Source organism: Mesocricetus auratus, unplaced genomic scaffold, assembly GCF_017639785.1.
Source record: "Mesocricetus auratus isolate SY011 unplaced genomic scaffold, BCM_Maur_2.0 Super-Scaffold_100031, whole genome shotgun sequence".
Lineage (NCBI taxonomy): Eukaryota > Metazoa > Chordata > Mammalia > Rodentia > Cricetidae > Mesocricetus > Mesocricetus auratus.
In genome coordinates, this window is record NW_024429212.1 from 10,296,020 (window position 1) to 10,319,982 (window position 23,963).

The window sequence follows — 23,963 nt, forward strand, 5'->3', positions numbered from 1 at the left end:
CTGTTGCTGCATCCTGGCCCCAAGGGTCATCAAGGCTGGTGGGGCACTCTGGCTAAATTATACCAGAGTCCAGGCTGGAAGGATTGGGAGGCCATGCTTTGTTCTGAAGCTTTAATGTCTGAATGAGCCTGCAGGCTTGGCCATGCTCTCTGAGTGTGTTGTTAGTGTCAGCACTTGCAGGAGGGTGTTCGCTAGGAGGCTCTTGTTTCTTGTCTCAGGGAAACGCCCCGTTAGGGAAGATCTTTCAGCAATATGGCCAGCAAGAAAGGAAAGGAGGAGAGCTTTTAGCTGGGAGCATCCAAGGGATTCGGTGTCAGTAGTCTTAGTTCTAAAGATTTGCTTCGAAGAATTAATTGGAGCAAATACATCTCAGGGGAGGGGGTGGGAGGGAAGATTTGTAGACCAAGGCGGTACTTGTTGTCCTCACAAGGAGAGGGCTCTTCATCCTGCAGCTGAATCAATACGATGCTAATTATTTCTGGTTATCTTTTATGGGTTTATAAGACATTTCTTTTGTTCTGTGTAATAAAAAAACCCATTGTTTGATCAGTGACTGACTAATTATGATAAGTAATTTGAAACATTCTTGATGAAACTTGTCTGTTAATTAACATCAACACAGCACATGGAAACTACCAGGACAACAAAGGTTCCGGGCATGCGCTGTTCCTGGAATCGATGAGATCTCTCTGGCATGCCCAGTAAACTGTGATGCCAATGGTTAAAAAATAACAAGCAGGTGGGGAGGTCTGACTCACCACCAGGGGAAGCGTTGTTGTTGAGTTGCACAAAAGTGTATTAGAGTATTGGAATGTTACAAGTGCGGGGGTGAGGACCAAGTGTCAGCTGTGACCGCTTGATGGCCTGATGGCTCAAAGAAGGGAAGAGTTCACCCTTTTTGTTTTCTGAGGTAAATTCCTGAAAGCGTTTGTCCCCTGAAGACACCCTTGGTGAACCAAAGTGACGCGCTGAGATGTCATGGTGGGAGGGTGATGGGTAGCGTGGGGTTCTTTGATGCCCGTCTGTAAGGATGTTCACTTTTATCAACTCAGTGGCTTTTCTTTTATGCTTTTTAGATTTCTACCCGGACAAGGCCTGGTACTATACCCACAGATAGGAGACAAATTGGATATTATTTGCCCCAAAGTGGACTCTAAAACTGTTGGCCAGTATGAATATTATAAAGTTTATATGGTTGATAAAGACCAAGCAGACAGATGCACTATTAAGAAGGAAAATACCCCCCTGCTCAACTGTGCCAGACCAGACCAAGATGTGAAATTCACCATCAAGTTTCAAGAATTCAGCCCTAACCTCTGGGGTCTAGAATTTCAGAAGAACAAAGATTACTACATTATATGTAAGTATCGTTCTCTCTCTTTATTTTGTAGGCATTGGGATAAGCTAACTAGGTTTGTATTGATTTCTGTTTTCTTTAAATTAGCATGGTAAATGATTTGTTAAGAAGCTTTGACCTTTTTTTCCAAAAAAATTAATTGAAAATTGGGACCCTATAGTAATAGTATTAATTAAATATAAATACTCAGCAGGGGCAAACCTGCCAGGATTCTTATGGTGTTGAAATAAGTAAATTATACGAAGGGAATCAGTATCTCTACTGAAAAAAAACATCTTTGGTGAGGTTTTGATAGGTAAATCTGTGTGATGTCTTTCCTCTCCATCCTTCATCCATCCATCCATCCATCCACTCATCCATTTAGTGTGCATTCTGTTCCAAGAACTGTGTTTCAAAGTTAGGACTCAATAGAGCAAAAGGTAATGATGGTTCACCATCACTCTAGACAGGCAGAGCTCAGAGCTTGGTGGCATGGGGGGTACAGACAAGAGCCAGTACGGGTGGTCACGTTAAGTCCTGATGGAAAGGAGAAAAGTGTCAGTGTGCTGCCTGAATGACACCCCTGCATCTGTCATAATAACGTGGCATTTTTTCAGGAGTAGAGGATGGGTGTTCACTGGGGTGTATCTGAAGTGCGTTTGTGAGCTGTGCCCATCGTGACACATGTGAGCATGTCCCAGCTAGCGCCAACCAGGCCCGTTCTCAGTGTCATGGGTCTTGGTACAGTGAAATCTGTTCCACAGGGGCAGCCACTCACATGCGTGGTTGAAACAGTGAGATTCTGGTTAATTTGTTTGCTTTCAAGGTATACTCTTTGTGGGCTTTTGTGGTTGTTTTAAATTGTAGTACTTAGCATGAAACTCCTGATTCATGCAGACCAGTACTTGACCACTGAACTCCAATCCCAGCCCTCCAGTTACACTCCTTACTGTTTCTCTAGACTTCAGCTCCTTGGGGTGCAGTTGGCCTCTGGCTTGGCTCCCTTACCACCCTATCATTAGATTGGGAGTCTGGCTCTCTCCAGTCACCACCTACTCTTTATGTCTCAGAAGCCCCAATTCACTGTGTGTCCGTATAGTGTTCCTTGCTATGTAGTTTTTACATTAGTAATTAAAGCAAAGGTGGTCACAGGCGATAATTATCTTGTCTGTTGCCTCAAATGCCACAGAGACTGAACACCAATTTATGAAGCTAATATGATACACAGAAGGTAGATCCCTAACAATAACGAAAGGGAGAAAGTGGTAAGTTAGATATTTAATGGAATAATTACCACAAACTGAAAATAAAAGCAGTGTAAAATGGAACAAGGCAGATGGAGCCGTCTTTGAAGATGTAAAGTAGTTACAAGGTAAAACAAGTGTGAGCTAAGCCTTTGGAAACACACGCATATGAATAAAGGCTTTTAATGGGTGACACAGTCTAACCTGACTTGGAGAAGATGAAACTGACCCCGGATTAGTCCCCTTCGGAAGGTTGCTGCTCCTAGTGAAGGGAGGAAGAAGGGCGAGCCCGTGCTGGAAGAGGCCAGTCGTTCCCAAGATGGGAAATGTCTGATTCTGAAAACGGTGTCAAAGGAAATCCTGGGTTTCTTTCATTGGGTGAGGGCCTGCCTCGCTCCATCCTCCGCCTTAGGCTTAGATTTAAAAAAAGATGGCGTTGAAACTCCCAGCTTCCTGTGGAGGGAGGGCCAGTGGAAGCTTGGTAAACATTAGAGGTTTAACCTTTCATTTCAAATGATATGCACATAATGCAGCTAAATGATCAGTTTACCAGCATCTCTCAGTGCGCCGTAGCGAACCTGTCATAACTGCTCTTCATCAACCTGTGGGTGGTTTGCTTTGGGCCTGTGCATACAGCTTAATCTGTAGTTAGAATAGCAATCTACCCAATAATGGCGCCTATTGGTTTTCTCTTTCCTTTCTTCCTTTCTTCTTCCTTCCTTCCTTTCTTTCCTTCTTTAGGAAATTAAAATGACTTCCTCATTAAGTCATGTTAACAGGTTTTATAGTATGCTTCTCACTACTCTGACCCCCCAGAACTGTCCTCAGAGTTAGGATTTGCCAGATCAAACCGTGGGGTGGCTTGTTGAAATTCAGGAGGCTGAAGCAAGAGGGTCTCAGTCCGAAAGCCAGGCTGCTCTGCACGCAAGATTCTCCTATGCATCCAATAACTAGACAGCGTCTTAACAATAGAGCCTTGGCTGTCAGACAGGGAGGCACTGTGAGAATGTTGCTTCTAACAAGACGTTCCCAGGCCTGTGAGTGGCTCAGGACTGTTTCAGGAAGCCCAGGGCTGCTCGTAGCAAGGTTGAAAGGCTTCCCCCACGTCACAGGCAGAAGAGAGCATTCAAACACTCAGCCACATGTAGAAGCCAGTTTCCCACACACCCCACAGCAGCCTCAACTGCCATATAATTTTCCTTGAAAGGAGGGAAGTGATAAGATCAAATTTTAAAATAGCATCAAAACAGTCAAGGGATTTGAAGAAGCTACCAGTTCTATCAAACAGATGTGCATGCATACACACACACACACACACACACACACACACACACACACAGTCCCATTCTTTCTTCTTCTTCTTCTTCTTCTTCTTCTTCTTCTTCTTCTTCTTCTTCTTCTTCTTCTTCTTCTTCTTCTTCTTCTTCTTCTTCTTCTTCTTCTTCTTCCCAGAAGGAAGCTGTGCGCAGGCAATAATCTTTATACCAGTACATTCGTGAAGATGGCTGGGTAGCACAATAGGAAGTGCTTAGATTCACAAGGATATTTTTAGCGCTGCAAAGCATCGGTTCCCTTTGAGATTGTAAATGACAGTGCATTCTGCTGACTCCAAGGCTTAGCAGCTGGCTGCTGGGCACTTTCACCCCAAGCAGCATCAGGAGCATCGTATGCTAGCTCTGTCCTGGGGGCAAAGGAACAGCTGCGGTCTGGAGGCATACTTGGCTTGCTCCTGTGGGGATATACACATGGCTTCTCTGGTGTCAGGCGGTCTCCCGGGAGTCCAGAGCCTTATGTCTTACTTATGTTGCCTGAGCTTAATGAGGAAGTCACTTTAATTTCCTTCTCTAGAACATTATTTTATCACTGTAGTTCAAACACTAATGGTCAGACATACACAGACTCACTGCTGTGCCAATGATGCTTCCCAGCTAAAGCCAGCGGGATCTGGACCCCGATTTTTTTTTTTAACAAGGACTTTTCATTTGACTTGTAATGTTACACTGCATCCAGGGGTTTTATAATAAACACTGATGTGTGATTGGAGCTGTGTTTTATGCCCTCCCTTATCTCCACTGAGTTCTCTTAAGAAGTGACATGGTAGAATGATAGGCCTCCTCATTAACCCTCCTCCACAATAACTCTTTGCTTTGACATGTGGCAAAATGATACGTATGACATTTCTTCATGTTTAGAACTGACTGTTCAAGCGACCTATTTCAGTAATTAGCCTTGGGCCTATTTTGCATCACTAATAAACTCTTCTGATCGTGAGCGATCTGAAGATGGCGATGTGTGGTCTGAGAAACGCCTGCTTTATGTTGTACTCAGATCCGTAATGACCTTAACAACAGAGCTGGCTTTCACATAGCCCGTAGTTGTTTTTATCTGAGTTTTTCATTTTCCTGTTTAGGAAGTAACTACATCTTCTGATATTATCCATTTGCAATAGAAGGTTGCTGTTGGGTAGGGTATTATAAACAAGTCATCCCGTTTGTATTGGAAAAGCATCCATCCTCTGAGTACCCAAGCGTCATCACCTACATTTTCTTAGAGAGGAACTGTCCTTGCCTCTTTTGGGCCGAGCCAGCAGGCTCCTTGTGTTGGCTTTGAAACTCTGTCCTGAGGCAGGGGCTGTGGGCTGATAACCCAACCTGAGATGAAACCTTGCAGAGTCTATGCAGAGTGAGTGGTGGGAGAGGTCTCTCTTCTTACACCTCAGATGATCAAGGGACCCCCTCGGGGCTCTACACAGACTTCGGGCTGGACCTGACTTGTATTCTATGCAGTTTCTATATTGTTTCATTGTGTACTGCTAGGCAGGTCATAGACTTCTGGCATCATCTACAAGTCACCATTTCTGAAGATCCTTAGCTTGTTACTGAATTTACTGGGTGACTTCTTGGAGACAGCTCTCCATGTCCAGCCTTCCTTGCAGAGCTATCAAGTCTGGAAGAGCCACCTCCATTTCTTAGATCTCTTTAGTGGAAGTGTGCAAACCATGCTTCACAGACACTGATGAACTTTTTTTTAAAGCATACTTTCCAGAGAAACCCTGACTCGAAAAACAAAACAAAACAAAACAAAAAAGAGCATACTTTCCACTTTAGAGCAATAAATAAATAAATAAATAAATAAAGAGAAATATTTACAGAAATAAAGCCAAATAACAGCATTAAAGAGCCAAAATAATAGTTTGTTCCTTATTTGGCTGAACATATGTTGCAGTTTTTTTCTGGCTTGGGTGATGAGTGTGGCAGGTTACACTAACATATACTGAGTGTCCTGTTATATTTCTTTGGAAAAGTACTGAATCCCAGAGCAGCTTTTAGATGACCCTTGATAGGAAGATAGCTTCTAGAACATGTGAGAACACGTGACAGCCATAAGGAGATTATGAAGTTTATTTGATGGGCTATTTGTGCACGCTAAGTGTCGCGGTGGCCACGCTCCCTTCATTGCATACTAGATAGTTTAGGGATCCGGGGACTGTGTCCTGTCTTCCTGTCCCCTGTCTCAGAGTCGCCCCCACTTGCAGAGCTGAGGCATTTAAGCACAGTCCCAGTTTTCGCTGTAGCTCCTTTCGTGATGGGATCTTGCTAGAGACCATACACTCAAAGACCCAGAGGATGAGTACGCGAACCACGTGTAGAAATGCGTGTTGGCAGAGGAGCTGTGAGTCCAAGTCTGTCAGCCCTGGGCTTTATGTGCCAATAGACAAGTAAGTCAAGCAGACTTCCCACCTAGGTCTTCTCATCTTTAAAATGGGCATCGTGGGAACACTTGGACCTGAGGCAGATGTGAATTCCCACGAGGAAAAATATGTCAGATGGCTTGTGTCCGTGTGTGGCCATCAACCAAGTACGAATTAACATTGGAACCAGGAGGAAGTGAGAGGCTGGAGGCAAAACTGGGCTTCCTTGTAAGATGGAGCGTCTGGGAAGGATGGGAATAGAAAGTATCCTTGGCTTGTAGTCTGGGCATAAATGAAACCACAGAGAGTTGCCCAACCTCAGTCACTCTGGCAACTCTGCACATTACATCTTCCCACTTTGTCTCCTTTGACTGTCATTACGGTCCTTTGGTTCCCCTTGACAGAGAAGCACGTGTTTATGTGTGGTTGTTGTGTTCTGGAATTGCCTGAGCATGCTAGCAGGTTCCTTGACAGACCCTGAAGACGCAGACAGGGAGGAGTCTTGACAGACTTGGGGTTGTGGCTCTTACTTTCCAGTTCGCCAGCTTCTCACATGCTGTGGTTCCCTAGGACCCAGAAGATTTTCTTTAAGCAGTCTCCATGCCAGGGTTGCCTCGTGGACTCTGCCTGTAGGGAAGCTCTCCCAGAGTAGATCAGGAGGATCCATGTTGAATTTAATATAAAGAAAGCTCAGCTGTGCTCCTGCCCATCTTAGGATACACTGAGGCTCTCATGTTTCCTGAATCGAGTAGAGTCGTGGTCACCTGGATGCTAGTCTTGGTGGTGCAGAGGGGAGCGGAGGGTGAGGCTGCCATGGCTAGCAACTCTGTTCACATTCCTTGGCATCTTCTCAGAAACGGGGACAGCATATCTCATGTAAACCAGACAGATATAATCCTGCCATTACCACTCCCCGCTCTGAAAGCAGCCAAAGATAAGATGAGAGGATGGAATCCTGGAGTGAGGAGCAGAGATTGAAGAAAAATAAACACCATAATGCAAAATAAGTAAGTTGAGAAATAAAGGACTTAACATAGCCAAAAAAGTTATTCGGGAATTATTCAGAATAAAACTGTCTTTATTATTTCATAAAACTCATCTTTGTATCTCTACCCTTGTATTTATGGCTTGTTAACATTCACATAGATTTATAAATAATAGAACAATCCGAGAGGCCTAGTGGATAAAAGAGGACACGTTTCTTTCTTAACAGCCCTTAAATATTCATCATGAAGATAAAATTTTAAAGCAAAGTAAAACACTTAAAAAAATAGCCAAGAGGCATAAGCAGACATTTGGAGGGAGAAAAAAGAAGATAACATTGAGAAAAACTAATTTATATGGTTTCTTACTATATACACATTTACCCCTAAAGCTCTAACTCTCTGGATGTGTTTGATCCTTGGGGAAATGCTGTGGCGGGGAGGGGTGGGCCTTCTCGCCCGTCTCACTTTCAAGTCTAGCAGCACAGGAAATAGAGCAGTTTTCACTGCTCTGAGAAAACCCAGACAGTATGGCTTAGAACACTTTACACACCAGGAAATGTCAGGGTCAAAACCCAAGGCAGGGCCACCGAACCCATAGACCACCACTGTAAATGTATAGCCATGTCTCCTGAGCCTTGTATGTATTGTAAAGAGAACATGCAGAAATGCATGTGCAGGGGTAGCAAAGAGAGTGTACATAGAAAATAATAGTGACTATACTGTACAAATACCCAAACCGCACACTTGGCAGTGCAGGGAGTCAGAAACATTGGAGCGTGCATGCATACATGCACATACATAGCGAGGGTAAAGGCAGGAGACAGACACAATGCATACATACTGCATGTAGAACCATGTTAAGCTTGTCTAGTATAAATGACAAGCTGTTTCTGTCAAACATGTTGGTAGTGATGCCCTGCTGTGTATTGTATAACATGTAATCAACTTTATCAAAAATCCCCAGAGATGAACTAAGGAAATCCTACTAGGGTACAGGTAAGCTGGGTGCTGTGGTATGCTTAGTCCCAACTACCAGAGAGCTGAGCTCAGGACCTGAACGCTAACCTGGGCAACATAGCAATACCCACGGGGAAGAAAGATGGGAGAAATGCCTTTGGTGATACTTCAAACTTTCTCTTTTAAAATCTCCTAAGAGATCTAAAATCTGTTGGTTTTTTCTAATAAGTTTATGCTAGATTTCTTTTTATGACGTTAGCAAGTACTTTGAGCCTATCAACAGAAAGTTGCTAAATAATAATTTAATTAAGTTAGTCCAGTATAGAGACAGAGATATTAAGAGATATTAACTTTTCTTAGCTAGTGCAAGTGCTGCAGATGTGTGTGGATGGTGGGTTAGCCGGTGGGTGGTTGCATGGATGGTGGGTGGTGGATGAGAAGATGGGTAGATGGTGGGTAAGTAGATGGGTGGATATATGGATGGGTGGGTGGTGGATGAGGAGATGGGTGGGCTGTAGGTAAGCAGATGGGTAGATGGATGGATGGTGGTGTATGGATGGGTGGGCTGTAGGTAAGCAGATGGGTAGACATGTGGATGGTGGTGTATGGATGGGTGGGCTGTAGGTAAGCAGATGGGTAGATGGATGGATGGTGGTGTATGGATGGGTGGGCTGTAGGTAAGCAGATGGGTAGATGGATGGATGGTGGTGTATGGATGGGTGGGCTGTAGGTAAGTAGATGGGTAGATGGATGGATGGTGGTGTATGGATGGGTGGGCTGTAGGTAAGCAGATGGGTAGATGGATGGATGGTGGTGTATGGATGGGTGGGCTGTAGGTAAGCAGATGGGTAGACATGTGGATGGTGGTGTATGGATGGGTGGGTGGTGGACAGCAGGATGGACCGATAGATGAGCCCAACCTGGGGCAAGAGCCTAATTGATCTCATTATGGAGGAGCCAGGCTGTGCGTTGCTGAGTGACAGCTCTGCTTTGAAAGTCACTTTGCATTGGTGAATTAAGCCATTTTTCTGCCATTCCTACTATTAAACTATGCAATGAAGTTATTCCTTTATTGAAATCAATCGCCCTGGATCCTTTGAGTAAAGAACACGTGTCCTGCCTGCACTGGAGTAAGAATGGCAAGTAGGGCCAGTTTAAACAGGGCACTTCATCAGGGTTACTGTTGGTCTCTCAATGGTCAAAGCAAATGGTTTCGCGACCATCTGAAGTGTTGTACCCCAAGAGTAGTGCTGCCTGTTCCAAGGCGTTCTACCCCAAGCTGCCAGCGGACATCAGTTCAGCTGCTGTAGAAGATGCTACCACCCAGCCATGAGCTCTACTCAGATGGGTGTTTCCACCTCACTGCTGCTCTTTCTGTAATTACTGGGTCATTAATATCATTGCCTGCAATTAGTGATAGTCGGGTGAGCAAGAGGATGGTGGGATGTCCTGCTCTAACCCCACCGCCCGTGAACTTTTACTCCAACCCCTTCCCACCCACTGAGATATTAAACAAAAAAAAAAAAACAGAGAGTAGAGAATGGATTATTTGTCAAATAATCCACTCAACTATATGTGGGTCATGAGATGTTATCACTGTTTTAAACAGGAAGTTTGTATTTTAAAAATCTGGGGTTTTAAGTTAAGCTAATAGACAATAGTGAATTATGTTTTATCTTTAGAACTATTATATCATTCTTTTTTTATGTGACTTCAGTCATTACTATTGAAATGGTCATCTGGCAACCTATTTTTAAAACACAATTCTCTTAGTAGTTTTAACTCATGTCAGTGACTCTTTCGTAGAGGTAATTTTCCGAGACAGGGTTTCTCTATGTATCCTTGTCTGTCCTGGAACTCACTTTATATAGACCAGGCTGGCCTTGAACTCAGAGATTCACCTACCTCTATCTCCCAACTACTGGTATTAAAGGCTTGTACCACCACTTCTGGGCTAAGAAACATACTTTTAAAATGAAATTATGTTAAAAAATTATTACTATTATTTACCTAATGAGAAGTCCTACCTGCATAAGTCACCATAGAGCTATCAATAAAAATCTCGGGCTTGAAAGCAACATTTTCCTCAGCAGAATTCATTAAAAATCAAGAAACCAAATTGGCACGAGCAGTATTTTGAGGGAAGATACACAGCTTTGTAACTGACCTCCCATGCTTACACATCTCCTGAACTGAAACAGGGCCAGAGGTAGTTTATGGGCAGCAGTGCTTTGGGGTCAGGGGTCTAGACTGAGCCCAGAGGGTACAGGCTGAGAAGCCCTGATCTGAAACACAGAGTCCAGAACCTGAGACTTACGGTGCTAACAACTCTGTGCAAATGCCCAGTATCCCAAAAGAGCCAGACTAGCCTGAAAGTCACTCTGTAGACCAGGCTAACCTCTGCCTCTCTCACTGCCTCTGCCTCCCGAGTGCTGGGATTAAAGGCGTGCGCCACCACACCCGGCCCTCGGCTTCTTCTTGATGTATGCTCTCCTATCTGCATGCACATGCGCTCATGCCTATCTCTCTAGACACGTGGCACACTAACGAGCATTAACAAGCATGTGCCTGCCGTGTGTTGCCGCCTCCCATTCAGCCATCCTCTCTCTTTTGAAGACTGTTTATCACAGGTAACTGACCCTTACCACCATCCAGCGAGGTCACATCCTTAATCTTTGTAGTTTTCAATAGTTGAAAGGCTTTAGGAGTAACCTCTGGTAAATCTTACGGTTCAGAATGACGTTCATGATTAGATATTGAGGGCTGTGTGCCTTGGGGTCCGAGCGTTGTTTACTGCGATGGCCCTTGCATTCTCATCTATAGAGTGCATTCAGCTCCTGGAAGCAGCCAAGTAGCTCCTGCTATTCAGTGTACATCCATATAAAAACAGCGTTAGAAGATGCGTCCAAGTGGCTTTTTGTTTTTTTAAAGACTTCTGTTTCTGAGCTGCCCATGAATGATCCTTAGTTCATATAGAATACTTGAGCTCAGAAAACAGTGAAGACATCCCTCCAAAACACACACACACACACACACACACACATCCATCTTTTTGTAATTAATCCATGGCTTCAGACATTCTTTAATGCTGGAAGAGAAGAGGCAAGGTCTAAGTTGTGATTTTTTTTTTTTTAAGATGGGCTTTTTCCAAGTCCCTCTCCCCAGTGCAGAAGCTGATGGACTGTATTTTGGGGAAGCTCCTGGGGCAGCTATTCTCCATGCATGGTTGGCTGCTTGGAGACTTTGAAATACAATGACAGCGACACTGTTTTAATGGGGGTGATTGTTCTTGTGAGTTGGGCCCATGTTCCCTTGGATGAGAAGTGCATGTGTCCCTTATCCCCACTGGTTTAAGATGTTTAAGAGTGGACAGTCCCCTGCCTGCAAAGACAGTCAGTCAAATGTGAGTGGCAGCCCAGCCAGGAGCCACAGTGGATTGTTTTCTCACTGTGTGTTTGTTTGTGTTCTGTTGAATGGATGTTTCCCTTTGAAAATGAAGGATGTACATGGTGCTTTTGCTCAAGGACAAGATGAGTTTAGCGTTACGGAATGAGACGATCTGAGCCAAGGAAGGCCGGACCCTTGCCCGTTTAGCCAGTTTCCTGTGAGCTCCTTGGAAGTCAGGGGGATGCATCCCACTCTTTCCCTGAGAAGCTGCGGCGGAAAACAGGAAAAGAAATGCATTTTCCCTCTTCTCCCCTGGGCTTATTGCATGTGCTTTCTCATTGTCCTTTTTAAAAAGCAGACATTGATTTCTGGCTTTTCCTGGACACTACTATTTCTGTGTTTAGGACTTTTCCTCCTTCTGTGTCAGTTACCTTCCAGAATGACCTTGCTAACCAAGGCATGAAAACAGTGGTGACTCGGGCGCTAGAGACTGACTCCATCTCTGTGGTATATGCTCGAAGCCTGTATTGTGTTCTTTGGAATTTGAGCTGATACCCAGCTAAGCTGAGAGATCTTAGGTGCCCAGCTTGAATGCTGACGTCAAATAACTGCCATCTTCATCAGCCTCCTTGACTCTACCTCAACTGGCGCGCCTCGCTCTCTCGGTTTCATTTTGTCGACTTTCAGAGATGCAGAGCTGGTTCTGTGTGTTGGGGTGACTTCAAAGTCACGTGCCTCTCCGGATAATGCTCCCTCCCTCAGTTTGCCAGTTAGGCTGATGCTGGTTCCTTAGATGCCTGCGCTGAGCTTGTGGGAAGGGTACACAGGAAGCCTCATCCAAGAAAGCAGAGTTAGCGTGGCCAGCGTGTGCTACATGCTGGGCCAGGATGGGATAGATAGAATTTGGTGTTGGCAGAGGTTCTCATGAAAGGCTGTTTGCTAATCAAATCTAGGTCAGCCCTATGGAAGGCCAGAAGAGCTTCTGTGGTTTTCCTGACCATGTGTCTCTTTGGTGAACTTGCTTTCGTTCATAGTTATGTTTACTTTCAAATGTCTGCCCTCGAGGGCCACTTGAAATAGTATGGCCTGTCCTCCATGGTATGACTAGGCATTTATATACCATTGTGCCCCTAGGACCCAAAGCTGCGTCCTTTGTGGGGTGGTACTGTGCCACAGAGTGTTTTGGCTCCTCCCTTCCCCAGTCTGTTTGGGAACAGGGCCCACCGGCAGGCTGTTTCGCCCTCCACCTGATGAGCCCACTCTCACGTCCGTCCTGGACGTGATCCAGCCGCAGCCGCAGGCCGGCCTTCTGGGAGCAGAGCAGAGCACGCAGTGACCCTGGCAGTGTTCTGTCTGTGCTGTCCGTTTTTCCAGCTCCACCTCTCTAACTCTGCTTGTGCTCATCATGCCAGTGTCTCTGCCCAGTTAAGAGCTGCAGATAATCGGAAACTCGGGCATCTCAAACTCCGAAGATTGGTTTTGTTGCTCCTGTTTTAAGGGGGAGTCTGCTTGTGTTTCCTGCACTAACCTCCAGCCCTCAGCCCTCAGGTCTTAGTCTCCGGAGCGTTAGGATCCCAGACACGGACACCATGCCCAGTCAGGGTGCTTTTCTGCCGAGCAGTGATGTTGCTCACTCCAGAGAGGAGTGCGGGAAAGACAGGGCAGTGTGGTGACACTATACATGCATCTGAGACCCAAGAAGCAAAAGCTTTCAAAAGCCAGCCGTAAAATGGCATGTGTCTTTATTAAGCCCACCTCCCAAGTGGATAGAGAAAGTTTTCAAGTCATTTTCAGTTTTATAAAGTCTATTTCCCTCCCATCTAGGCCAGGGAAGAAAAATGTCTGGACACTAAATAAAAGCTTAGGTATAACAATGTTATTTTTCCTGTCTCTCGGTGATTAAATGCAGTTTTGCCCACTGGGCAATACAATGAGTGTGGCCACATTAGATAATGCTGGTGGAGTGATACAAAGGAAAACTAAGCATAATAAAGTAATGTTTATTTTTACTCTTTAAGTTAAAAATTCCCTGGGACGTCCAAATGAATGATATAAATAGTTGCAAAGCTATCTAATGAAATGGAAACAGATTTTATTCCTAAGTATTAGCAATTTTCTTGTTATGTTTCCGAATCAGTGCTGAGTCTTCTAAGAAGCTCCTAGGTTCCAGGTTGATGAGGGAACATCAGAATATTATTCTTGTGTTATGTTGCAGTAGTTCATGGCCAGGAGGAAGGAGGTACCTTCAGATCAGAACACGGGGCTGTCATTCTGGCAGGGGCAGGTCCTCTGGAGTAGGAATTACTCTTTCTGTTGAAGACATGTGGAAAATCGAATTTCCATCAGATCTAAGGCTCATATCTCATAGAAGGCTTGTATCTACCATGTTACACTCCCGAAGATTATAACCTTCAAGAGATGCTGTTGGTATGGACATCTGAAAGTGGGTTTTCTCACGACGTGTCATTCCTAGCCATATTCACTACTTCTGCTATTGAGGCAGGGTTGCTTTTGGCCTACAGTTTGTGGGGACACGGGCTATGGTGGTGGCAGACAGTCCCTTGCCACTTGGCGTATGAAACAGCTTGCTGACCTCTCAGAAGATCAGGAAGGGTCCCACCTCAGCACCGTTTCTCATTCCAACTCTTCCACTGTGTCAGGGACCCCAGCGCAGGCACCTGATGGGACCACCAGCATGTAGCGCGGTTCCGACCCCCTCAGGACTCTCTGTCTAGGAAGAGACCTGACACTCAAAGACATGAGTGTCACAAGTCCCCTACAGGTTTCCTAATCCACATTTCCTTGTGGCCATTACCTTTCATGGTGGCACTTGGAGCAGTGTCATAGGTTTCCTGTTTCTAACAACAGTTGGTAATGAGTTCTTGCCAGGCTTTCCAAATTAACTTAAAGGGGAAGACAGGAAAACTGTCCTTGTTCAGAGTGCTTTGTTTACCCCAGTCTTCACTACTCTTCCTACCATGCTGACGCAGCACTGCCTCTCCCCCTCCCTCCCTGCCTCCCTCCCTCCCTCCTCCCATTTCTCCCTCCCTCCCTTCCTTTCTTCCTTTTTTCCCCTGGGAGGGTTATTTGTGTGTGTGTGGGGGCATCGCAGCTTTTAAAGCTGTGAAGTGGTTTCCATTTTATTCAACCCTGTCTCTCCATGGTCTCTGCATGCTAAAACACAGACTGAAATTTAATTTGAATTCCTTTAGGAGCTCAACACAGACATTCTGGCTCAGAAAAGGCACTACCTGCAAATTAAAAATATAAATATATATTAAATATATAAGTGTAAATATTTATAAATTAATATATATATATGCCTTAAGTCTCAATCTGTGTGTGTGTGTGTGTGTGTGTGTGTGTGTGTGTGTGTGTCCATGCCTGCCACCTGCCACATAGTAGAATTCTGTAGGGGCCCTGTAGATATAGGTGTTTGCAGGTAGTTTGCAGGTAGGCTTCCAGGCCTACCATCTTTTTGGTATTCTTTTCCATTTAAATCTGGTTTTTCCCTTCGAGATTAAGCCAAGGAGATCTGTAGTCCTCCCTACCCCCTGCTTGACTTTCAGTTACCACTGACCTTCGTCAGATGAGTGGTCGAGCGTTTAGCTAGAAAAGAAAGCTGTCTAACTTTCAATAGGATGTGCTTTAGCATGAGGAACCTTTTCCTGAGTCTAGAACTTGGCATTCTCCTCCAACTAAGCAAACTAGACATTTGACTGGTGCTTTCACGAAGCGGATCACTTTTCTACTTTTTTCTCTGTGGAGACGTATCCTCACTGCCATAGACCACTCTGGAAACAGCGCTCAGGGCACCCCACACTGTGAGAAGCCGCAGGAGAGAGGCTCTGAGGCTGAGCCTCCTTCTGCAGAAGGGAAAAGAAGATAAGGAAAACCGTAACACAGTAACAATGCCCTTCTCTTAGGTTCTCAAACACAAAGTCTCTCTAGATGGTTATTTTGACTTATCTGACAAGCATCTTCTCCAGTCTGTGAGTGGATACTGTTTAGCTTACTGGAACTCCCCAACAGAGTTATTATGGCAACTATTACCTATTTTCCCAGGAAAAACTTAGTGTCAGCAAAGACAGAGGAAAGAGATGCAACTGTGAAACCCAAGGTTAAGGCACTCTCAGCAGAAGAGGCGCCCTTTGTTTTGAGGAAAATAATGAGAGTAGAAGTTGATAATTCCAGAACACAGAAGTGAATTCATATCTGGTTTTTTATTTACAAACCGTGAAGGCATTTGGAGCTGTTTGGTGATGGTATGCTTGGAAAACAAAACAACCAGACTGAAAGAAGTTGCCAGAACACCTGTCCCTTTTTCATTCTCTTCCGAATATAGTGTTAGTGGACAGGACTTTGATAGTCAAAGTGGAAGGTGATTGGAATTACAGGCGTACATATGAAACACTTTTGTTCCTTGCCCCTTGAACTCAAGGGGAAGCAGTGTCCGGCACATTCCACCCTCTCCTCCTCCTCAAACTTGAACTGCGACTGGAAAGCCTGCTCCTCATTACATGGCCTGACAGCCTGTCTCTTCGCAGCTTTAGTTACAAAGCCATTTAGAGAATTCACTGGCCTAAGGAAAAACAGCAGTGAGCAGACAGAAAAGCTTAGAAGGACAGAAAGACATTGGTAGGAGGGTTGTGCTTCCTCTAGCCCCTCATTGTTAAGGTGGAAAGGGAGTCCAGCTGGCCAGTGTGGGACAAGGTGGATGCCCCCACCTGGTTGTATCCAAGTTGTCCCAAAAGCCTCTGTCCAGCTGGAGTTTTCCCCAGCAGGAAACTTGGCTGAAGCAGCTGATGGGGTTGATAAAAACACATGCTTGCAGGGACTTACACGGCGATGAGGAGACAGACTCAGAAGACTGGAGTTCTAGTATGCTACTTCAGCACATTTCTGGCTGGAGAAAGGAGTAAGGGGGTGTCAGAAGGCTCCCCTGCTAGTGTTTACAGAACTTGGATGCTTGACAAGCAGAGCATCAAGTTAATTGTTCTTGAAGCAGGAAGTCTGGAGTGGAGGAAGCAGGTGTTGGGAGATGATTACCAAGTTTTGAAATTACCGTGTTTGCTCTTTTGCACTTTCTAGTTTGCCCCCCCCCCCGGGAGTCCGTGGGTGTTTTGGAAGGTGCTGTCCCTTTTACCTGTAGAGTAATACTGAGTCACGTGTATATGGGAGGGTGTGTTTAATTGCATTTAGAAGCAGGTAGCCTACATGGAGCAATGTTTCCAGGGTCCATTTCTCTTTGTTTATTTTTCTATTTCTTTTCGGCTTTCAGCATCCCATACATTCAGAAAACTTGTGACAAAGAGTGAATTCTTATTTTTCAAATTGTTTTCAGACATTTCATGTTCATGTAATCTTGGCCTATTGATTTCCTGATTTTTTCTTTATTTTTTTGTTTTGTCCATTTTATTTTTAATCAGCTACATCAAATGGGTCTTTGGAGGGCCTGGATAACCAGGAGGGAGGGGTGTGCCAGACAAGAGCCATGAAGATCCTCATGAAAGTTGGACAAGGTAAAGATCATCTGCTGCTTTGTGACGCCACTGTGACCTGGTGTAGCCCCCAGTTAGCGTGGCACCTGGGGTGATGCTCACTATCACCCCTCTTGTTAGTTTTGAAGGCAGACCCTTCTCTGCACTTTGAACCACTGGCAGAGTCCCCCAAAGCAACATGCTCAGTTTTTCTCATTGGAGATCTCTCTAAAAGTTCAGGTCAGTGAGACAGAATGTCTGTGTGTTGCCACAGCGATGTAATTTCTCTTTACAATGCAGAACACCTCTTTGATTGAAAAAAAATCAAAGTGTCCAGTATGTAAACACTGGCTCTGCCGCTTTGTTTCATTTTCAAATCTGGACAACCCAAGAGCCGCGTTTTCATGTAGACTAACCTATTGTGCAGAAAGAAAGAATTATTCTTCCAATTAGAGACCGGTATAGCAGTCAATCAACTTGCTCAGTGAAATTGAAATGTCATCTGCAATGCTTTGACTGCCAAATGCAAGAATCCCTATAGTTTCCACAGATGGCCTCCTAATCTAAACCTCCGAAATAACTAGGATAACTGTTCTGATTAAAAAGGAAGGTTATATTCTTGTATTTCTCAGTGCTTTGCATAAAGAGTCTTATGCTCATTGCTATTCGTGCCTCTTGAGATATCTGTGCAACTCCTGAAGCTTGCTACATTGTCAGCTGTCTGTGCCATGATTAACCACTTGCTCTTCATGTAGATGCAAGTTCTGCTGGATCAACCAGGAGTAATGATCCAACAAGACGTCCAGAGCTAGAAGCTGGTACAAACGGGAGAAGTTCAACCACAAGCCCCTTTGTGAAACCAAATCCAGGTACAGCAGTGTGGTGTGGGTGTGTGCTGTGGGGTGCATTTTTCTTAGAGCCTGTAGAGGCAGAGGAGCCTCGCAACACTTCCAAACCAGTGGGATTCACCCGTGGGCACAGATGCCTGGGATCTTTGCTTTCCGTGAGTCGGTGTTAACTCTGCCACTAAGACAGATTAATTCAGCCCGGTCAGTGTCCTACAGTCACGGTAGCAGAGCTCCTCAGATGTGTCAGTTACCAGTGATAGTTACCAGCGACGGTCCGCCAGGCGGGTTCTCATTGGCTGATGCTGTATCCTGCTCACTGTCAACACCATCCCAAAGCTGATGTTAATGTATATGTAATTTGTGCCCTAATCCCTGTCTAATTACATCTAATCCACAAAGAGCCCTGCCAATCCTCTTCCGAATCTTAGAAAATGTTGCCTAATGGCACACTTTCCAGGTGGCTGTTCTTAACGTCTTTCACATTCTCTGTGTAAAATAAAACACTAAAGGGCCCACTGACCAGAGTACAGCCTGCCATGTGAAATGGGCTCATTTTCTCAACAGTCCTGCCTCACCGTGCCCGTGCCGTTTCACAAAACAGCTGGTACACACTCACCAGCGCTTTCGTATTAGAAGGGATCCTTGTGCTGGTTTGGAGGTGGCGAGAATTCGTGCCTCCCATAATATTATGCCTCTTTCCAAGAGTCAAGGAAGTTGCGTGTTTTTTTATTTCCCCCTAACTTTCAATGACAAGATGTGTCAAATTCTTGTGACACATTGATAAATGGATAGGATAATGGTGCCAGGCAATTCTCTAGTGCTAACATTTGGGTTAGCAGCCTGCTCAGTGCCAGAGCGTCTGCTGCCTTCCAAATATACTTTAAGTGTAAATCAAATAATACAACCGCGTTTCGAGTTGAACCCTTTCCCAGGCCCCATCCCTCCTTCCTTTCTGGCACATCTCTGCTAGTAGGCAGGCCTGTCTGCAGAAGGCAGGGCTCTCCCAGGAAGGCAGACATTTGACGATCCACAAGACACACGGCTTCTAGAGTCAGGGAAGAACAGGCCAGGGCAAAGATACCCGTGCTCTCGAAGAGGCAACAGGTGCCTTTCTCCTTGCTGGGCCGGGTGCATCCTCAAGTGTTGAAACTAGGGAAGTTCCAGCCTGGCTGTCTCGCCATTAGGAAGCAGTGGGGATGGTGTGTGAGTGTCGGACCTTTGAAGCTCCCTCACCCCATCTGGCAACCCTCTTGTCGCGTTCGCCCTGTGAGTTGAGCGTTGGCCACGCTTCGCTGTTTGCGTTCGGAGCGTCCGTCCTGCAAGCGACAGGGCAGAGTCCCAGGACCGCAGTAACGGACTCCTCTTGCTCCCGCGCAGGTTCCAGCACCGACGGCAACAGTGCGGGGCATTCCGGGAACAATCTCCTGGGTTCCGAAGTGGCCTTATTCGCGGGTATCGCATCAGGATGTATCATCTTCATCGTCATCATCATCACCCTGGTGGTGCTGCTGCTCAAGTACCGCAGGAGGCACCGCAAACACTCTCCACAGCACACCACCACGCTGTCACTCAGCACCCTGGCCACACCCAAGCGAGGTGGCAACAACAACGGCTCGGAACCCAGTGACGTTATCATACCGCTAAGGACTGCAGACAGCGTCTTCTGCCCGCACTATGAGAAGGTCAGCGGGGACTATGGGCACCCAGTGTACATCGTGCAGGAGATGCCCCCACAGAGTCCTGCCAACATTTACTACAAGGTCTGAGGCCTGGGACCTGCGCCTCGCAAGGGAACTCGCGCCTTGTTGTGGGCGCAGGGACTGCCTGAGCCTGGCTGTGGGGGCGGGATGCCTCCCGGAAGAGCCTGGAGCTGGACAGTTTTGTAGTCTGTAGCTTTTCGGCCTTGGGGAAGCACAGACCCTCCCCGGAAGCTGGAAGACTGTTAGGAGATCCCCACTTGGACTGCCGCGTTCCCGCGCGGACCTCCAAGCCATGCACCCAGCCAGCCATTCAGGCCTTTGCAGAGCCCGGGGGAGGACACGGTGGGCCGCAGCATCTTAGGAGCAGGTTGCGCACCAGGCCGGCCTCTGCCTCCATGTTTCCTGCCGTGCACACTGGACTCGTCACTCGGACCTCGGGTAACCTCAGTAAGGTTTTTCAAAGATCTCTAGCGTTTAGTCCTCACTCACTCCTTCTGTTGCCAGGGCTGTGCAGCACCTCCCCAGACCCCTCACTCCACATCCCGTATCCTCAAGGGACACTCTCACCACGGAGCCCCCCCGGCCCCTCCCTTTCCACCAAGATCAAATTGGATGGGTGTTAGGTACAGAATCCTGCTTTCCTGGAGGCTCGCCTGGGTTAGCCGGGGAAAAGCCTGGGAGGTGTGGCGGAGTGAGGAAGGTGCGGGGCTGATCCCCCGCAGGTCAGGTCAAGCCTGCTGTCCCTGGAGCTTAGTGGGGAAAGCGAGAAGGAAACAATAGATAGTGCTTTGGTTTGGCTGAGAGGAAAGAGGCAGGTGGGAGACTACAGACTGTGGTGAGTGGTGTGGAGCTCACTATCACAGCTATGCAGCAGGGAATCAAAGCCCCTCTCCTGAAGTGGAACAAAGGGGCCGTGTGTTGTGAAAGGACCAGCCAGAGTGCAGAGGGAGAGGACAGGCCTCTGGAGAAGGACCGAAGGACTGTACCGGGGTTGCAGGACTGCTGAGGTACTGGCAATAAAAAAAGCCGCAGCCCTAGAGCCGCGGGAGAGTCCGTCTGCTTTGGGAGATGGTTTAAGCAGACTCAGCTGCTATATTACCACATTTTATTAAACACAGGGAAAAAGAATTTAGGAGAATAGCAGAGAGCCAGATCTGACCTAGAAGTTGAAAAGCCAAAGGTCAAACAGGCTGTAAGTCCATCACCACTGAGGTTATTGGGAAATTCTCATTAGGAAAAGGTTGGTCAGATTCCCCCCCCCAAGTCCCCATAAGTGCCCCTCCCCCTCCCCGATTGAGCCTTACACTTTGGTCTTTTGGTTTATGGCCGTGCTGTCCATGAGGCTGTCTGTACCCGGGCTCCATGTCAAAGCAAAGCCCACCTCTAAGAGTCCTTAGGATGGAGGTACCGTTATGATGTCAAGGGGAAGGAGGGAGATAGGACATATTTATAATAGGTGTATAGAACACAAGGGATATAAAGTGAAAGATTTTTTTACTAATATATATTTTAAGATTACACACAGTACACACGACGAGATGTGGAATTCATTTGTCGTGGCGATTTTAAAGCGGTCCCAGCCCTTAGCGCTTTACAAAGTAAAAGATCAGATAGAGCCGCTTCTAAGAGAAGCGGCATCACCCCCCAAAAGTTATCAAAAATGAGAGCAAATGACAAAAAAAAAAAAGAAGTCCCACAGACATCTCACAGAACTGTAGACTAGGAAAGCCAGCCCCAAACACCAGGGAATGGATGTGACTGTACCCTCTGTTAGAATAACGACATGTGCTGGCATTCACTGTCTGCACTGGGTTTTCCCTTGCCCTATGGGCTGAAGTGTTCTCTGGAATCCAGCAGGTCACACTGAGGGGGTTACAGTTGAAAGTTTAGCTGTGGGTCCCTCCTTCTCTCCTGCCCCTATCCCTGCCCTTCCAGAAGAATAAACAGGAAGCAGGAAGCCTACTTTTTTTTAAAATGTGCTATGCAAAATAGACATCTTTAACAGAGTCCTGTTACTATGGTAACATTTTGCTTTCTGAATTGGGAGGAAAAAAATTGTAATGACAGCGTTTGAAGGTTCTCAGACCTCCAGTGAGTACCTGAAAGAAAATGAGTTGTCGCAGAAATTATTCCCTACTTCCCAAACCTGAAAATGATGTCGGTTCAATGTATGTGTATGTGTGAGTGGGTGTGTGGTACACGTGTGTACATATATGTATAATATATATCTCCAGTATATATTATATATATCTATATCATATTTCTGTGGAGGGTCGCCATAGTGATCAGCCACAGTACATATGTAATTCTTTCCATCACCCCAACCTCTCCTGTGCATTCACACAAGATTTTCTTGTAAGCCATCAAAAGTTGTAGGAATGGGGGAGAGGGACGAGGAGGGCAGACATGGGAAACCGTCTGATTTTAATGAAATCAAATGTCTGTGTCACCAGTTGGCTACATTTTTGGTTCTGATGCTAAACGGTGAAAAATCAGATGAATTGATGAAGAGTTACCTGCAACCAATTGAGAAGTGTCCTGTGCGTCTGTTTTGTGTCTGGTGCAGAAAATGACAATCTACCAACTGTCCCCTTATTTGGAGTTGGTTCAGCTTTGGAAAAGTTACTGTAAATGCCTTGCTTGTATTATTGTCCCTAGTCGCCTGACTTCGGAGCTTGCACCATCATGTTTAAGTGAAGATACTGTAAATAGATAGGTTCAGATCTTACTGTCTATGGATTCGGGGTGTTACAGTAGCCTTATTCACCTTTTTAATAAAAATACACATGAAAACAAGACAGAAATGGCTTTTCTTACCCAGATTGTGTACATAGAGCAATGTTGGTTTTTTATAAAGTCTAAGCAAGATGTTTTGTATAAAATCTGAATTTTGCAATGTATTTAGCTACAGCTTGTTTAACGGCAGTGTCATCCCCCCTTTGCACTGTAATGAGGAAAAAATGGTATAAAAGGTTGCCAAATTGCTGCATATTTGTGCCGTAATTATGTACCATGAATATTTATTTAATTTCGTTGTCCAATTTGTAAGTAACACAGTATTATGCTTGAGTTATAAATATTTTTTTCTTTGTTTTATTTTAATAGCCTGTCATAGGTTTTTAAATCTGCTTTTAGTTCCACATGACAGTTAGCCCCAGAAAATGAGATCCGAGCAGTCACATTCCACGTCTGTTTCGAACTGAATTTGTTCTTAAAAAAATAAAATATTTTTTTCCTATGGAAAAAGCGCCTTCAAAGTATTTTCCTTTCCTTTTTGTTTTTTTTTTTTTCCTTTTCATTTTCTTTCTGTTTCTGTTTTGTATTTTGATTTCCTCCCTTTTGTTATTTCCAAAGTCACAATTAGCTGGAGACTTCTGTTCCTGGATCCTTTTATGCCCATTTCTCCAGACAAGTCATGCACGTATTACAAGTGAAGTTTGATTAAAAAGTCCCGACATCCCACGCAGGAAACCCTCTGCTTGCACCTGTATGGCACAGTGGGAATGGTCAGCCACACAGCGAACCCTCAAAGAAAGGAGGAAATAATGTATTCTCCTACTTAATTGCAGGTGAGTTGTATTTCTGTGCCAGCCGAGCACTTAGGCAGGATGGCCCCAAGATAAAGGTAGATGCCAAATGTCCTTTATGAAGTTTTGCCTTGAGGAAAACGTGTTATAAAATTGGGTGAAGGCAAGCCGGAGGCCAGCAATGAGATGAAAAATCCAAGGCTGGGGAGGTGCTTCACCCAGTAGCAACCCGTGCAAACGCACAATCTGATACCCTGAACCCTAGTACCCCGTGTCAAATCTGAGGGTGCTGGCCTATAACCCCCTGGGGAGAGACTATAATGATCTTCATGGAACCAGTGAGCCTCGGGGCCAGTGAGAGACCCTGTCTCCAAAACCAAAGATGGATGGCCATCAAAGGAAGATAGCCTCTGTGTGGGCGTATGCACAGCAAACATGCACACATCTACACATATAACATGTTTCAAAATGAAACACATTTCTAACGTGCTCCTTCGACTACCCTGAGGGTTGGGAATATTTTCCAGGCTTATTGTGGACCTTGGGGTCTTAATCTTTGCGCTCCATGGAAAATTTTTAAGTAGTGAGAGTCCAGACCCCAGGGAGTTAGCTTCATTACTAAAATCGGTTGATATCTACCTCACTTCAGTTAATCCTTGCCCCAAGGATTGCTATAGCTTGGGGGCTGGGGGCAGGTGGGGCACAGGGGAAGTCCCCTGAGGTTAGTAAACAAGATGGGGTTTCTCAGACCTGAAGGGGTCTGCGCTCAAGATCACAGCCCCTTCAGGTGGAAAAAGTCTAGGCTTG

At 45.6% G+C, this 23,963-nt stretch overlaps 1 protein-coding gene across 1 annotated transcript in view; it reads left to right on the top strand.

Moving 5' to 3' along the window:
- The window catches only part of Efnb2 (ephrin B2), a 44,276-nt gene extending 21,401 nt beyond the window's left edge, over positions 1–22,875 (top strand). The window contains exons 2-5 of the mRNA XM_005077361.4: positions 1,077–1,360; positions 17,031–17,123; positions 17,837–17,950; positions 19,307–22,875. Of these exons, the coding sequence (XP_005077418.1) occupies positions 1,077–1,360; positions 17,031–17,123; positions 17,837–17,950; positions 19,307–19,695 (880 nt within the window). The 3' untranslated portion in view covers positions 19,696–22,875. The remainder of the gene's footprint in view (positions 1–1,076; positions 1,361–17,030; positions 17,124–17,836; positions 17,951–19,306) is intronic.
- The last annotated feature ends 1,088 nt before the right edge of the window (positions 22,876–23,963 follow it).